The sequence below is a fragment of the Heterodontus francisci genome, chromosome 13 (genome assembly GCF_036365525.1).
Source record: "Heterodontus francisci isolate sHetFra1 chromosome 13, sHetFra1.hap1, whole genome shotgun sequence".
NCBI classification, from domain to species: domain Eukaryota; kingdom Metazoa; phylum Chordata; class Chondrichthyes; order Heterodontiformes; family Heterodontidae; genus Heterodontus; species Heterodontus francisci.
In genome coordinates this window covers 105935407-105951335 of record NC_090383.1, presented here as the reverse complement: position 1 = coordinate 105951335, position 15929 = coordinate 105935407, and the positions used below count along the sequence as shown (strand labels likewise).

Sequence of the window (15929 nt, the reverse complement as noted above, 5' to 3'; positions counted from 1 at the left end):
CATAGGGCAAATAAGATTAGAGATATTAATGCATGGCTCAAAGACTGGTGTGGTAGAAGTGGGTTCTGGTTCGTGGGGCACTGGCACCAGCACTGCGGAAAGTGGTGGCTGTACCGTTGGGACGGTCGACACCTGAACCGTGCTGGGGCTGGTGCTCTAGTGAGCTGCATAGCCAGGGAAGTAGAGAGGGTTTTAAACTGAATAGTGAGGGCAAGAGATCAAATTTGGGAAGATATGGTAAATCAAGGAGTAGAGACAAGGCAAGAGAGAAAGGTATTACTATGGGAAATGATAAACAGACTGTGACAGGAAGGAACAGAGCATACAAATCTAAGAGTAAATCAACAGATAAGGCTAGAGGTTACAAAAATAATAAAGGACGAAACTAAAGGCTCTGTATCTGAATGCACGTAGCATTCGAAACAAAACAGATGAACTGAGAGCACAAATAGAAATAAATAAGTACGATCTGATAGCCATTACAGAGACATGGCTGCAGGACGACATAGATTTGGACCTGAATATTGAAGGGTACAGATGGCATTTAGGAAGGACAGAAAGCTAGGAAAAGGTGGAGGTGTAGCTCTGTTAATTAATGATGGTATTAGCGCAATAGAGAGAGATGACCTAAGTTCAGGATACCAGGATGTAGAAGCAGTTTGGGTAGAGATGAGAAATCATAAAGGCAAGAAGTCACTGTGGGAGTGGTGTACAGGCCACCTAACACTAACCACACTGTAGGATGGGGTATAAAGGAAGAAATAATGGCAGCTTGTCAGAATGGTACAGCGATAAGTATGGGGGATTTTAACCTACATATAGACTGGAAAAATCAGATGGGCAATGGTAGCCTAGATAAGGAATACATAGAATGTTTTCAGGATAATTTCTTGGAACAGTACATTCTGGAGCCAACCAGAGAGCAGGCTATACTAGACCTGGTATTGTGCAATGAGATAGGATTAATTAATGATCTCATAGTTAAGGTGCCCCTAGGTAGCAGCAATCATAATATGATTGAATTTTTCATTCAGTTTGAGGGAGAGAAGAGTGGGTCCAAGAATAGTACTTTAAACTGCAATAAGGGCAATTATGAGGGCATGAAAGCAGAGCTAGCTAAAGTGAACTGGCAAATTAGGTTAAAGGATAGGTCAATAGAGATGCAGTGGCAGACATTTAAGGGGATATTTCAGAATACACAGAATAGATACATTTCAATGAGAAAGAAAAATTCCAAGGGTGGGACCTGCCATGCGTGGTTCACTAAAACAGTTAAAGATAGTATCAGACTTAAAGAAAAAGCCTATAATTGTGCAAAGATGGGAGGCAGGTCAGAAGATTGGACAGAATATAAAAAACAGCAAAGAATGACTAAAAGATTGATAAGGAAGGTAAAATTAGAGTACGTGAGAAAGCTAGCTAGAAATATGAAGACAGGTAGTAAGAGTTTCTACAGATATTTAAAAAAGAAAAGTTAACAAAGTGAGCGTTGGTCCTATAAAAAGTGAGTCTGGGGAATTAATAATGGATAATAAGGAGATGGCAGATGAATTGAACTGGTATTTTGCATCAGTCTTCACTATTGAGGATACAAGTACCATCTCCCCAGAATCAGCTGTAAGTCAGGAAATGGAAGGGAGGGAGGAACTCAAGAAAATTACAATCACCAGGGAAGTGGAACTGAACAAATTGTTGGAGCTGTGGGCTGACAGGTCCCCGGGTCCTGATGGACTTTGTCCTAGAGTGTTGAAAGAAGTGGCTAGTGAGATAGTTGATGCGTTAGTTTTAATTTTCTAAAATTCCTTAGATTCGGAGAAGGTTCCGTTAGATTGGAAAATAGTGAGTGTAACTCCTTTATTCATAAAGGGAGGGAGACAGAAAGCAGGAAACTATAGGCCAGTTATCTTAACATCTGTCTTAGGGAAAATGTTAGAAGCTATTATTAAAGACGTTATAGCAGGGCACTTAGAAAAATTCAAGATAATCAGGCAGAGTCAACATGGTTTTGTGAAAGGGAAATCATGTTTAACCAATTTATTGGAGTTATTTGAGGAAGTAACATGTGCTGTAGATAAAGGGGAACCGGTGGATGTATTGTACTTAGATTTCCAGAAGGCATTTGATAAGGTGCCACATCAAAGGTTATTGCACAAAATAAAAGCTCATGGCGTAGGGGGTAACATATTGGCATGGATAGAAGATTGGCGAGCTAACAGGAAACAGAGAGTAGGCATAAATGGGTCATTTTCTGGTTGGTAAGATGTAACAAGTGGTGTACCACAGGGATCTGTGCTGGGGCCTCAACGTTTTACCATTTATATAAATGACTTAGATGAAGGGACCGAAGGTATGGTTGCTAAATTTGCTGATGACACAAAGATAGGTAGGAAAGTAAGTTGTGAAGAGGACGTAAGGAGGCTACAAAGGGATATAGATAGGTTAAGTGAGTGGGCAAAAATCTGGCAAATGGAGTATAATGTGGGAAAATGTGAAATTGTCCATTTTGGCAGGAAGAATAAAAAAGAAGCATATTATCTAAATGGTGAGAAATTGGAGAGGGATCTGGGTGTCCGACAGCATGAATTGCAAAAGGTTAGTATGCAGGTACAGCAAGTAATTAGGAAAGCTAACAGAATGTTATCATTTATCGCAAGGGGAATTGAATACAAAAGTAGGGAGGTTATGCTTCAGCTATACAGGGCATACAGGGCGAGTCGAAGAGACTTAGTAGTTGGCAGATAAAAGACAGAGGCGCAAGGGGAGAGCCAACTGTGTAACAGCCCCGACAAACAAATTTCTCTGCAGCACCTGTGGAAGAGCCTGTCACTCTAGAATTGGCCTTTATAACCACTCCAGGCGCTGCTTCACAAACCACTGACCACCTCCAGGCACTTATCCATTGTCTCTCGAGATAAGGAGGCCAAAGAAGTTACAGGGCATTGTCAAGACCACATCAGCAGTATTGTGTACAGCACTGGTCTCCTTATTTAAGGAAGGATGTAAATGTGTTGGAGGCAGTACAGAGAAGGTTTACTAGACAAATACCTGGAATAGGCGGGCTGTCTTATGAGGAAAGATTGGACAGGCTAGGTTGGTCTCTGCTGGAGTTTAGAAGGGTAAGAGGTGACTTGATTGAAACATATAAGATCCTGAGGGGTCTTGACAGGGTGGATGTGGAAAGGATGTTTCTCCTTGTGGAAGAATCTAGAACTAGGGGTCTATTTAAAAATAAGGGGGTCACCCATTTAAGACAGAGATGAGGAGAATGTTTTTCTCTCAGAGGGTTGTGAGTCTTTTGAATTCTCTTCCTCAGAAGGCAGTGGAAGCAGAGTCTTTGAATATTTTTAAGGCAGCGGTAGATAGATTCTTGATAAACAAGGGGGTGAAAGGTTATCGGGGGTAGGTGGAAATGTGGAGTAATCAGTTCAGCCACGTACTTATTGAATGATGGAGCAAGCTCAAGGGGCCGAGTGGCCTACTCCTGCTCCTGCTCCTAATTCGTATGTTCGTATGTACTGAGGAGCAGCATGCCCACAGCAGCACAGTAATCACACAGGAGGCAATGGTGTCTTTTATTTCACGTTTCCTGCTAGAAGTGTGAGGGGAGCGGTGGTCATTCAGCCTGTTGCAGCACCCCAGAGGACTGGAGCTATTCGTTCACCTGGTCAGTTGTCCTCACAAATCAACTCAAACATACGCAGGGCTAGAATTTCATGGCAGTGCGCTCTCCTGAGTGCATCAAAATGCTGAACAGCATAAAGGATATTTTACAATGAAAAAAATGAGGAAGCTCGTGGTTTGCCCACATACCACACTGCAGTCATAATCATCAAGTTGGAATTCAGAACTTTAAAATTTGATATAAAATGGTCTCCATTCAAATCATTTAAAATGATTGCAGTCTTTTTCGTGTCAACTTGGCTCGGCTGGTTGTTCTCGCTTCTGGTCATATGTGAATACAAAGTATTTACAGCACAGAAACAGGCCATTCGGCCCAACAGGTCCATGTCAGTGTCTACACTCCACATGAGCCTCCTCTCAACCTTCTTCATCTCACCCCATCAGCATATCCTCCTATTCTTTTCTCCCTCATGTGTTTATCCAGCTTCTCTTTAAATGCATCTGTACTATTCACCTCAACTACTCCATGTGATAGCGAGCTCCACTCTCTGGGTAAAGAAGTTTCTCCTGAATTCTTTATTGGGTTTGTTACTGACTATCTTATATTTATGGCCCCTAGTTTTGATCTTCCCCCTGAGTGGAACTATCTCAATGTTTACCCTATCAAACCTTTTCATAATCTTAAAGACCTCCATCAGCACACCCCGCAGTCTTCTCTCTTTTAAAAGAAAGATTCGCAGCCTGTTCAAAGCTTACCCAATAGGTATTACCTCTAAGCTCTGGTATCAGCCTCACTGGCTTTCAGCTCACATCAAGACTTGAAGCGATAAGCTACGATTTCTGATGACAAGAATGAGCTTAATTTGGCCTCTGGCACTGGTGCACACTGACCTCAGGGGCAAGCCACGCTGTATTTCCTGGCAGGGGAACCCTCTCCTAACTTGAGTAAGCGACTGACACATGAAGAGCTTGACCAGAGAGCTTGGACTGTAGCACAGTCGGCGGGAAAGCGGAAAATCTGGTGAGGCAGCTGCTCTTAAAGGAGCTGCAATTTTCCCTTAAAGAGGAAGCTCTTATTGTGTCAGAAAAGTGAGCCAGTTGGTTACAGTGCCACAGGGGGAAATTCATCACCCAGGCCCTTTGTACCTGGCTTCAAACAAGGAATGACGTACTCGTTTTCTACCCCCATCCGATCTTATTGTTCATTGAAGTTAATCGAGAGTTCTCCTTAGAGAAGATAAGGTTCAGAGGAGGTTTGACAGAGGTGTTCAAAATCATGAGAACTGTGGACAGAATAGATTGTTTCCATTGTCAGAAGGGTCAAGACCCGAGGACACAGATTTAAAGTGAATGGCAAAAGAACCAATGACAAAACGAGGAACAACTTCTTTTACGCAGTGAGTGGTTAGGATCTGGAATGCACTGCCTGAGAGTGTGATGAAGCCAGATTCAATTAGGGCTTTCAAAAGGGAATTGGATAAGCACTAGAAGAGGAAAGATTTTCATGGCTGTGAGGAAAGGATGGGGGAGTGGGACTAACTGAGTTGCTCTTTGAGAGCCAGCATGGACATGACAGGCCGAATGGCCTCCTTCTGTGCTGGAAATAACTCTATGATTCTATCTTTCTATGAATGGAAATTATAACCAAACTGGGAATTTTGTGTTGTGAGCCCTCAGGTACTGGGTCCGAACTAACTTCACACAGGACATTCACAATCAGCAGGCACAGGAGACCTAACAACATCAGAAAGTCCAGAGAGAGGGAAGGCCATTCAGCCATCAGGCCTGATCCACCCAGTGTCAATAAATTATTATTTTATCTTGGACCTTGCTGTCACTAACCATTTCTGCAGCCATAATACAGGCCTTTACGCTGAGGAAAAGAATAGGGAAGAAGCAATCTGATACACAGGGAGCCTGAAACAAGGAATCTGGTTTTGCATTTTGAATTTTTGTTAATTATTTACTTATCGTTTCCACAAATATTTGATGTATATTATGAAAAGGGATGGTAAATGGAGAAGTTTCCCATCTCAGGTACCCAGAGGTAACGGTATGAGTCATTGCTACTCATAGGGAGCTTCATGTACTGTCAGTGCAGGTCGGAGATTCAGGCCAGCAATGCCTAAGAGCTCGCAACCAAAATGGGCGGAAAATCATTGGTGGAATGCATCCGAATTCCTGATTTGGTCTGCCAGCATGCAAAAGCTCCAACAGTAGCACAAAATCATAAAATTACCATTCCCTCACACCCCACTCCCCCATCTCAACATTCACTTCACTCAGCGAGCACAGGGGTGATGGGTGAATAGGACTTGGTGCGAGTTAGGGCAGCAGAGTTTAGGATGACCCTAAGTTTACAGAGGGTAGAATATGGGAGACCAGTCAGGAGTGTGTTGGAATAGTCAAGTCTAGAGGTAACAAAGGCACGAATGAGGGTTTCAGCAACAGGTGAGGTGAGGTAGGGACTATGTCACAGAAGTGGAAAGGAGTGGTCTTAGCGAGAGCAGATATGTAGTCAGAGGCTGACTGTAGGGTATGACCCCAAGGTTGCGAATGGTCTGGTTCAGCCTCAGACAGTTGCCAGGGGGAGGATGGTGTCAGCAGCGAGAGAACAGAGTTTGTGAAGTGGGGACCAAAGACAACGGCTGTGGTCTTCCCAATATTTAGCTGGAGGAAATTTCTGCTCATCCAGAACTGAATGTAGGACAAGCAGTCTGACAATTTAGAGACAGTGGAGGGGTGGAGAGAGTAGTGGTGAGATGGAACTGGGTGTTGTTGGCATAGATGGAAACTGACGCTGTGTTTTCAGATGATGCCGCCAAGGGGCAGCATAAAGGTGAGAAATCGGCTGTGTAAGATCAACAATTTATGTAGTAAATAGAAAAGGATCCCGCTGTCTACACGTCAAAAGGCAGTTGTTTCTGTGATCTGTGGAATATTTCATGAGGCAAATGATGTAATGTTCAACAATAATCCTGTTCTTACTATATCCTACAATGTCCTCATCACAGCTGTCCCAAGTTTTAACTTTACTAGACAAGAGCCATTTGCAAACACAGCAATACACCTAAATACAGAAGGAACCTTTGTAAAACTCTATCTATTCTTTAAATAAACATTGCTGAGGATGTTTAATAGGAAACCAAATCCACTGAACTAATTTGATTACTTTAGTAATCCTGTTTCCTATTATAGAGTTGGGTTTCTTTAAACATCCTTCACCTGTTTAGCTGCAGAGGGACAATGATGGAAGTTAAGATGCCCCAGTTGCTTCAAAAGTAAACAGGACTATTTTTAAAAGCCCATGAAGTGAGAGCTACTATGAGATTTCATAAAAGATTTAAAAAGTAACCGTTTCTTCACTTCTTTAGCCCCTTAAGGTCTGTACTATTCGCATCATTCCTGCATTCACTATAATAACTGGGAAAGGAGTGAGAAATCATATCCATCACGATAAATTAGTTCTGACAAAATGATATAATCCTAGTGTTTACTTGTAAACCATTTGACATTGACACTATCAAATGTTGTATGGTTTCCTATTAAGTCACAATTTTTGCCTGAACCTCACAGAACTTCTATAAGTAGCTCATCGCTTTCTGAATGTCCTATCTTTAGTGCTAAACTTATTCAAGTTGCCACATTTCACAGTGTATCACAAGTTCACCTAAGGCTGATCATTTACCAATCACATAAAACGGAATAATTTACTTAGTGTGTCCAAGTATTGGGGGGTAGGGGAGGGAGAAGTGCTGTGAACAAATAAGAACAGAACTTATGATGTCTTCAGGGTTCTCGAATAACACATGCACACCAAAGCCATTCTAACGATGCTTTGTACACGGATTGGTGAGAGATTTCCTGTGAAGTGCAGCATTGACTTACACCCCAAGCAAAATGACCACTTTTAATTCATTCATTCAAAATTTAGCAAAGGTAAAATCTTATCTTGCGATTCATATAATCCAGCACGTTGTTCACTCAGTAAATGGTTGAAATACTGAGAACAGAAGTTAAATATTACGAAGCTAGCACAATAAGGGGGAGCCAGGTTGAACTTTTTCATCCAACGGGTAATAGAGTTGTTGAATAGGTTACCAGGTACGACCATTGAAACAGCTTAAATAGATTCAGGAAAGAATTAGGTGTGTTTCTACGGAGGATGGAATTGAGGAATGTGGTGAAAAGCAGTTGAGGGATATGGTGCAGAGGCTTTAGCTCAAAAGAGACAGCTCCCTCAGTTTAATGGCCTTTCCCTATTTCTGAAAGCGTGTTATGCTTTTAATAAATCTCACAGCATCACCAGATCACTTTTCTCTCTGGCAAAATTGGAATATTTGCAGAAATGAATTATTCAGGACATGAAGGACAGATGGTCTAAACTAGGGCCGACAAAAGAAGTCATGGAGAATATGTTGGCTTTTTAGCTGTCTGAAGTTCCAACGCGAAGGACCTCCACTGGAAATTTTCTTTGTGACGTTTGCCAATGTAACCTTGGCAGAAGATCAACGGAAACCCCAGTTTATCTGGCGTCTCCTGCTGAAAGTTATGGCAGTCAATCAGGATGGGCCCCAAGGAAATTCCTGCGGCTCATGTTTACTGTACCTGCGACTTGAGTAGACGCAATAAAATGGGTCAAGCTGGAAGTAGACACCTCTGGAGCAATGTGGACCGGGTTTGGGGGGGAGGATTTTTCCACCACTTCTGTTATAAAATAAGAACAAAGAGATATAAATGTCAGAAACAAGTAGTGTAGCAAAATGTTTCTTTAAAAAATATAAACGTAGCTTAATTTCTCCAAAGGCAGCTGGATCAACATTGGACCAAGGGTTCAAACTGATGCAGAGTGACCATGCAGGATGGCCAAGGACTGGTATAGGTAGCACTCACAATGCCCTTGGGCTGGACTGTGCTGTCCTCCCAGAGGAGATGTAGGAGAAGAGAATTTGGAGAAGAGCAGAGGAAAGGAACTGGCACGCTCAGCTTGTCCTGTTAAAATCTGGAAATTATTTGAATGAGTAGCTCCTTCAAATTGAAAACTAGAACTGCAAGTTATTTCCAAATCCCTGGCAGGGGGTCAAAAGGCAGATCAACGCCTAACTGAAATACAGCAACAGACACAGTAAACAGTTACATGCATGTAACAAACTAGAAATAGAACCACAGTTATATCCACTGTTGCTACAGCTGCAAACAGGGAAAAATATTCAATGTATAGTGATAGTGAATGGTGATATAAAGAGAACATACCAGGGAAGCCAGAGTTTATCTGTATCGTAGTAATACTAGGAGATAGCTGGGGCAGACCAGATTCCACAATACGCTTGTCTTTTTCAAGTTCCTAAATTCAATGAAAAGATGACAATTTTGTTTCCATTTTAAGAGCAGACAAATTTTGCTGAAACATTAGTGCCAAAACCTCAGTAATGATCTGGAACCCTGACACAATCAGTGGTTACCATATCTGATTAAAGCACTCTTTAGGTCAGGCAGCACCATGATTAAATGCTACTTTCATGCCCCAAACTCTTTTTTTTTGGAATCCTCAGACTATGGCATTCCCAACTCCTTCACTTCTGTCCTGCTTCTCTTCTCTTTCTCCTCCTCTTCATGTTTGTCCATCTCTTGATGTCTGCCCTTCTGTTTGTCTCGGTTTGTCCCCTACTTCACTTCTATCACTCCTAAATTACACTTTTGTCTCTCTTCTTCGTTTTTCTCTCTCCCTTTCCTTCATATTTGTCTTGCTCTCTCCACTTCTGCCTTCCTTCCCTTTTTCATTTCTGCACACATTCCCTTTTTAATTTTGATCTCCTCTCCATTTCTCCCTTTCCTCACTTCTTTCTCTCTCCCTTCCTTCACTGATCTCTCTCTCTTTCTCATTCTTCACTGTTACCCTTTCCCCTCCTTCTCTTCTGACTCTCTCCCTCCTTCACCTCAGTCTCTCTATCCCCCCTTCCCTTCTATCTATCTCTCCCCCCTCATTCACTCATACCTCCCCCAACATTTGCCCCTCTCCTCTCGCTCCGCTTTTGTTTTGCTCTTTTACCTCAGGTGGAGTGGGGGCAGTTAGGGACACAGCATCAGGATTCAGGTCGGGGGGGGAGGGGAAATTACATAAATTGCACATGACTCAAAAAAACACCTGCAGGGTTTGTAATGAAGATTGGTTTGGACATTTGCACTTTGCAATCCAGAGTTATCAAATTAGCACTTGTGAATTCAACAGCATTAATTCTCTGTGGCTTAAATATAACCAGTGTTTTTATTTAATAAGATGGGTTACTGCCAGGATAGAGATTAATGATCATAACCCATGGGATTCAAGAACAAATGAGAGAACATTTCAAACATTTGTCAGCATTTACTAAATAAACCAACAGCTACAGTTGTTTTCATTTAATTTCCAGTGGTTATTTTAGTATATATCAAGAATGGATCTAACTGTGGCAATGTTTTGCATCAAGCCCCAGTTTTCTGATTGGTTCAATGTAAACTTGTATCAGATGTTTACCAGCTCAGTACGTCTGAATGGTTCAGGAAAAAATATCTATATTTCTGTGAGATACAACCAACATGATAGTTTTCTACTTCAATCTTCATAGCCAATGCAATACGAGAGGTGAGACTTAGCTTACCTCTGTAAAGCTCGTCCACAAGACTCTCAACCACACATTCCCTGGGCCTCCCACTAACAGTCTGGTGGATTGTTGTATACCTCAGCCCATCTGTGGGGCATGTTGCCACTGACTACATCAAGGTGACCTCTGGCAATCTACCTCTAGAATGGGCTTGACAGATTGCCAAGCCCCTACTACATGCTGTTGTTGACTCAATTACAAAACTGAAACATTTATATTGAACAACCTGTAATTCTTATCATTGTATTACAGTCGTATGAGCACAGGTTTGTAACCTACCTGTTCAGGCATGCTGGTGGCCACTGGAATAAAAACAACATTAAGAAAAGAGGTTAGTACCGGAAAATTGAACAGACTGTTTCACATTAACATATATAGTATATAAAGGCAGTGTTTTGGTTCAAAGTTATAGAAAATTAAACTTTATAAGTGAGACCAAATGCGAGATTTTGGAAAATTCCCTGTAACATTCAGCAAAATGTTGAGTTCATTTGGGTTTATCAAAATAGGATGAAGGATTAGTTGTGAAGACTCCCAAGGTAGAATACCCCACAGACATGCACTGTCCATCAGGACTGATGCACGGCTGGCCACATGAGAGAAATAAAAGAGGTGTGGCCCGAACTGTATCCCAGTATTTATTTTCCAGCTTCAGAAGAGGTGAAAGGTACAAGTATCAATCCCAGTAATATCTTCTGTGTTTAGTTTTAATTCTGAAAGATAATCAATAAAACTGGTTTTCAAAATGAACGTTTATTCGGCAAAGAATGACATCAGTCAAGTGCTGACCATCTGAAAGGGTTAGCCATCTAATACTATTCCCCTGTCCTACCCTCATCCCCTTTATTTTTTTATTCAAATAGTTCACTAATTCCCTTTTACAAGCTATTGTGAACTCTTTTCCTGAAGGGCAATCTATGTCTTAACAGTTCTGTGTATAAAAAACAAAAATTCTCCTAACCGCTCCCTTTATTCTTTTGATGCTGATCTTGAATTTATACCCTCTAGTTATCTCATTTGCCAACGGAAATAGCTTTTCCTGATTTATACAATTAAAACCCCTCATAATCTTGAACACCGCTAACAGATCTCCTTGCAATCTTCCCTGTTCTAGTTAAAAGACAAAGCACTTCTCTAGTCTGTCCTCATGACTACAGTCCCTTGTTACCATCTCAATAAATCTCCTCTGTACCCCTTCACGATTTTCATATCCTTTATAAAAATAAAGCCCCCAGAACTGGACACAATATTCAAACTACAACCTAACCAATGATTTTTTAGGTTCAGCATCATCTCTCTCATTTTGTACTCTATACTCCTATTTATCAGATAGATGCTCAAACACCATTTTACAACTTTATTTCTCACTTGTAAAATACGGGTATTTGAATCCTTAAGTCTCTGCTTTTAAACTTTTACCATTTTGTATCTATTTCCTCCTCTTATTACTTGGAAAATGTACCAACTGAAATTTCTCTGCACTCCATCTGATATCTTTCTGCTCTTATTAATAACCTGCCTAGGTTCATCTGAAGTCACGGAGTCATCTTCACAGTTAACCATACTCCCTATCCTTGTCTTCTACAAATTTTCATATTGTGCCCTTATATCTAAGTCCAGATCATACATACTTGGAAGAGAAAAAGTTTTGACATTTACCCCTGGGCAACACCACTGTTTAAATATCTCAAGTCTTGAAAAGCATCTATTAACCAGTCCTTTTTTTGTTCTGTTCTTTAGCCAAATTCCTAATCAAGCTGCCACATTTCATTACTGTACTTTGTGGTTCTCAGTAAGTCCCTGTGCAACACTTCATCAATCGCCCTTTGAGAATTCATATATGCAATATTCACACTATTTGGGTAAATGTAAAAGATCCCACAGCCCTATTTGAAAAATGAGCAAGGACGTTCCCCCAACGTCCTGTCCAATATTTATCCCTAAAAAGCAGATTATCTGGTCATTTTCACACTGTTGATTGGAGGAGCTTGCTGTGTGCAAATTGGCTGCCGTGTTGCATTACAACAGTGACCACACTTCAAAAAATACTTCATCGACTGTGAAGAGCTTTGGGACACCTTGGGGTTGTAACAGGTGCAATATAAATGCAAGTCTTTCTCAATACACTCTGTTAGCTATCCAAAGAAATGTATTAAATTTGTCAGACAAGACCTGCCTTTTCACAAATTTGTACCTGCTGAGTGGCTTCAATAACTTGCCAAGCAGTTACTCCCACCAGCCATTGATATTTGGCAGCTGAGGTTACATGCCTAGTCAGTAGGTTAGGAAGCACTCAACTCATAGAGACCAAAAAGATGATGGATAACACTTGCTGAATTTCACACTTCTGAATCAGAAGTATGTGACACGAGTGATGCAAATGTTAACTTGTGCCATTAACCAGGCAATATACTTACTTATGCATAGTGAAAATCATTATGAAACAAGAAGAGTTTGTTTATTTTTGTCCCTTTGCCATCCATAAGTAGCAACAAATAGGGCAGCTCAAAAGTGAAAATGCACCAACTAATCTGCTCCTAAGTTGCAAAGATCAGCAAGGCTCCAGATTTGATCCCCGATTGGGTGAAGATGGGATCGGGCGCAGCTTTGATGGTCTATTGGCCAGTACAATAGAGGGCATATATGATGTGCACATCTGTATACAGGTTAACCACAGTGCTGCCTCAGCAGTGGTGGTGAAGGATTCACGGCACCACTATGCTGTAATTAGGATAAGAAGCAACATGTTGGACAACCTCTGGTGTCTGCACTTGAGACACTGGGTTGGGAGGAGGGGGTGGGAAACAGGCTGAGGCAGATGATGTACTAATTTCAAGTTGCTGATTACACTCCCTCCATCATCGCTCATCGTTCAGGTTCACAGATGAGGAAGTTCCACTGGGGCAAAACACTGGAGGGCAGTTGCTACTTTATAACTGTTCAACAGCAGGAACCAAATTAGGGACAAAATGCAGACTGATTTTGATAATTTTGCCTTTTGAGGAGAAACCACATATTCAAAAACAAAGGCCTTTTCAGCCACATTTTCCACAATGTCTGCATATTGTTAATCATTAAGCTCTCTGGCCTGCTGCTGTGTAAAAGACTTGTTTTGACAACCAAATCCAAAATTGTCTTCCTAACAACTGCTGATTGGATCAACTAACGTCTTAAAAGATTTGACCCTGTTGGAATTCATATCGTCAATTAATATTTTATTGGAGTTTTTTTCATTGAACGGTCTGCCTGACTTGACATTTTGTAGTTTTAGTAAGAAGGTATTTTGCCAAAAAGGCGGCAGCATTTTCCAAACTGGAACCCAGACAAGAAGGTAAACATTATGCAGCATCTAAATTTGCAGCTGATTGATGGCAACACAGGGAAAGCTCTAAACCACGAGAGGCCATGCAGCCTCTTCTAGTGCAAACCTGCACTGAATACTTTCAAACACTCAACATTTCCAGTACAATCAGCTCTGTGGAGTGCTTGGCAAATACGACCCAGATCCTTTCTCCTTACATAACATGGGGAAAACCTCTCCTTTAATGAAGCCATACCACTGATGGTCCACCTAAAACATCAAGCTTTCATTACTTTATATGTAGACCAGATTTTTGATTTCATTAAAAAAAGCAGCAGCTGCCCTTACATTGTATTCCAGACTTGGAATTTTGACCTTTCATGATTATCAAAGTATTTATAGCTTTTGCATCCAAAGCAGATGTTCATCTCTCATCGCATAGAACTGCAACAACCTGCACTCATATAGTACTTTTAATGTAGTGAAATGTTCCTGGGCACTTCACTAAGAGGCAGGGGGAGTAAGGGAGATCAAACAGGAACCGGGAAGAATACTTCAGGAGAAGTGGCCAAAGGGGTAGATTTTGAGAAAACGTGTAGCTGGGGACTAGCGAGCGCTGATTGTTGAAGGCCCTTTCCCCAACAGTGCGGCAGACTGGGTCAGAGAGGGAGTGGGGATCTGAGTGAGGAATGTGCAGAAATCCAAACTTGGAAGAGTGGAGGAGACAAGGGGCTGGATTTTGTTCCCAGCCCAATGTCGGGCTCCGTGGTGGTGGTGGGGGGGAGCCAGAAGTTCACAGCGGCAGCAGCTCGCCATGGAGCCCGACACCGGGATTGCCGGGCCCGATCTTTCCGGCTGCAGCGAGACTCCTTGGCAGCAGCCACCCACCACCCCCACCGCTCGGCAACTGGATCCGACTTGAAATATTGAAATAAAGGACATGAATAAACTGACATACCATTCCCCGCGATCTTACCAGCTCTCTGCAATCTTCTGTGCGATGGGCGGCACTCACGCACGTTCGCTTTCCCATCCAGGATAACTGCACCACCAAGGTGGGGAAAGGGAAATTCAGGATTTTTAGTGTAGTGGGGGAGGGGGATCAACTCTGCATTTCTAGGATGGGGGGGGGGAAGGGGTGACCGCTGCACTTTGTGCAGTCGTGGGGTGTGGGGGGTGGGGGGCGGTGGGGGAAAAGGTCAACTATTCAATGTAAGTGTTTTGGGGTGGGGGAACAGGGCTACCATTTATTTTCTGTGCTTTGGGAGGGGGGGAATGGGTTACACATTTATGTACAGTGTAGTGGGGTGGGGGGGGCTGGATTCCGGGGTTGACTGAAGGTCTGGCAGCCCTGATAAAATGGCGGCAGCGCCTGCACAGAGGCAGCTGACACCATTGCCGGCGTCGCAGAGCCAGCCCCCGCCACATGATGGGAGGGGGGGGGGGGGCGCGAACAGACCACCCTTCATATGCAAATGAACGCTAGATAACTGTGGCATGGCAGTACGCGGCCCGCATTCGCTCACCACCACTCCCGGAAATGTATTCTTTGCCAAAATTGTTTGGTTTTATCTACATAAGAGCTAGGCTCGAATAGCTCATAAATAAACTAAACAATATTATTAATGAAATCCTGGAAGGTACAAAATTACAGGCAGCATCTATGGAGAGAAAAACAGAGTTAACGAGCTCTCTCCCGCTGCGAGTTTGAAGGCTGGGAGAGCATTTAATCAGGTGGGATGGTGGAGGGTGGGGACCCCGCCACCTTCCCGCCTCCACCTCAATTAAGTCCATGGCGAAAAGGCCTGTGGCCAGCCTTCCCATCCTGCCGCCAACTGAGGCCCTTAACTGGACAATTAATGCCCAATTAAGGGCCTCTTCCCACCGCCGCTGGTATTAGCTCAGCAGCAGATGGGCCTGTCGCTGCACGGGAAGCACAGCAAGAAAAACCATGTGCGTTGCTTGCTGCTTTGGGAATGGGGAGGGGGGGGGGTCCCTTGTTCACAGGCACTCAGTGCTTAATCGAGTGACCCGTCATCGGGAAGGGGGGAGCCTGCTGAGAGCCACCCCCTGCCCTTGCTGCTGGCCCCATACATCCCCCTTCCCCGCGACCTCCACCCCACGAATCTCTTCCCGTCATCACTCACCTGTGGCCTAGGTCCATCGATGATTCTAGGCCTCAGGTGGGTGCATTAAGGGCGGCACAGTGGCGCAGTGGTTAGCACCGCAGCCTCACAGCTCCAGCGACCCGGGTTCAATTCTGGGTACTGCCTGTGTGGAGTTTGCAAGTTCTCCCTGTGTCTGCGTGGGTTTCCTCTGGGTGCTCCGGTTTCCTCCCACAGCCAAATGACTTGCAGGTTGATAGG

At 43.0% G+C, this 15929-nt stretch overlaps 1 protein-coding gene across 6 annotated transcripts in view; it reads right to left on the bottom strand.

Moving 5' to 3' along the window:
- The window catches only part of ltbp1 (latent transforming growth factor beta binding protein 1), a 368337-nt gene that overhangs the window by 160843 nt on the left and 191565 nt on the right, over positions 1-15929 (bottom strand). For all 6 annotated transcript variants that reach the window (XM_068045343.1, XM_068045346.1, XM_068045345.1 and 3 more), the window contains 3 exons: positions 10542-10564; positions 8875-8965; positions 8230-8328 (listed from right to left, as the gene is read on the bottom strand). In XM_068045343.1, the coding sequence (XP_067901444.1) occupies positions 8230-8328; positions 8875-8965; positions 10542-10564 (213 nt within the window). The remainder of the gene's footprint in view (positions 1-8229; positions 8329-8874; positions 8966-10541; positions 10565-15929) is intronic.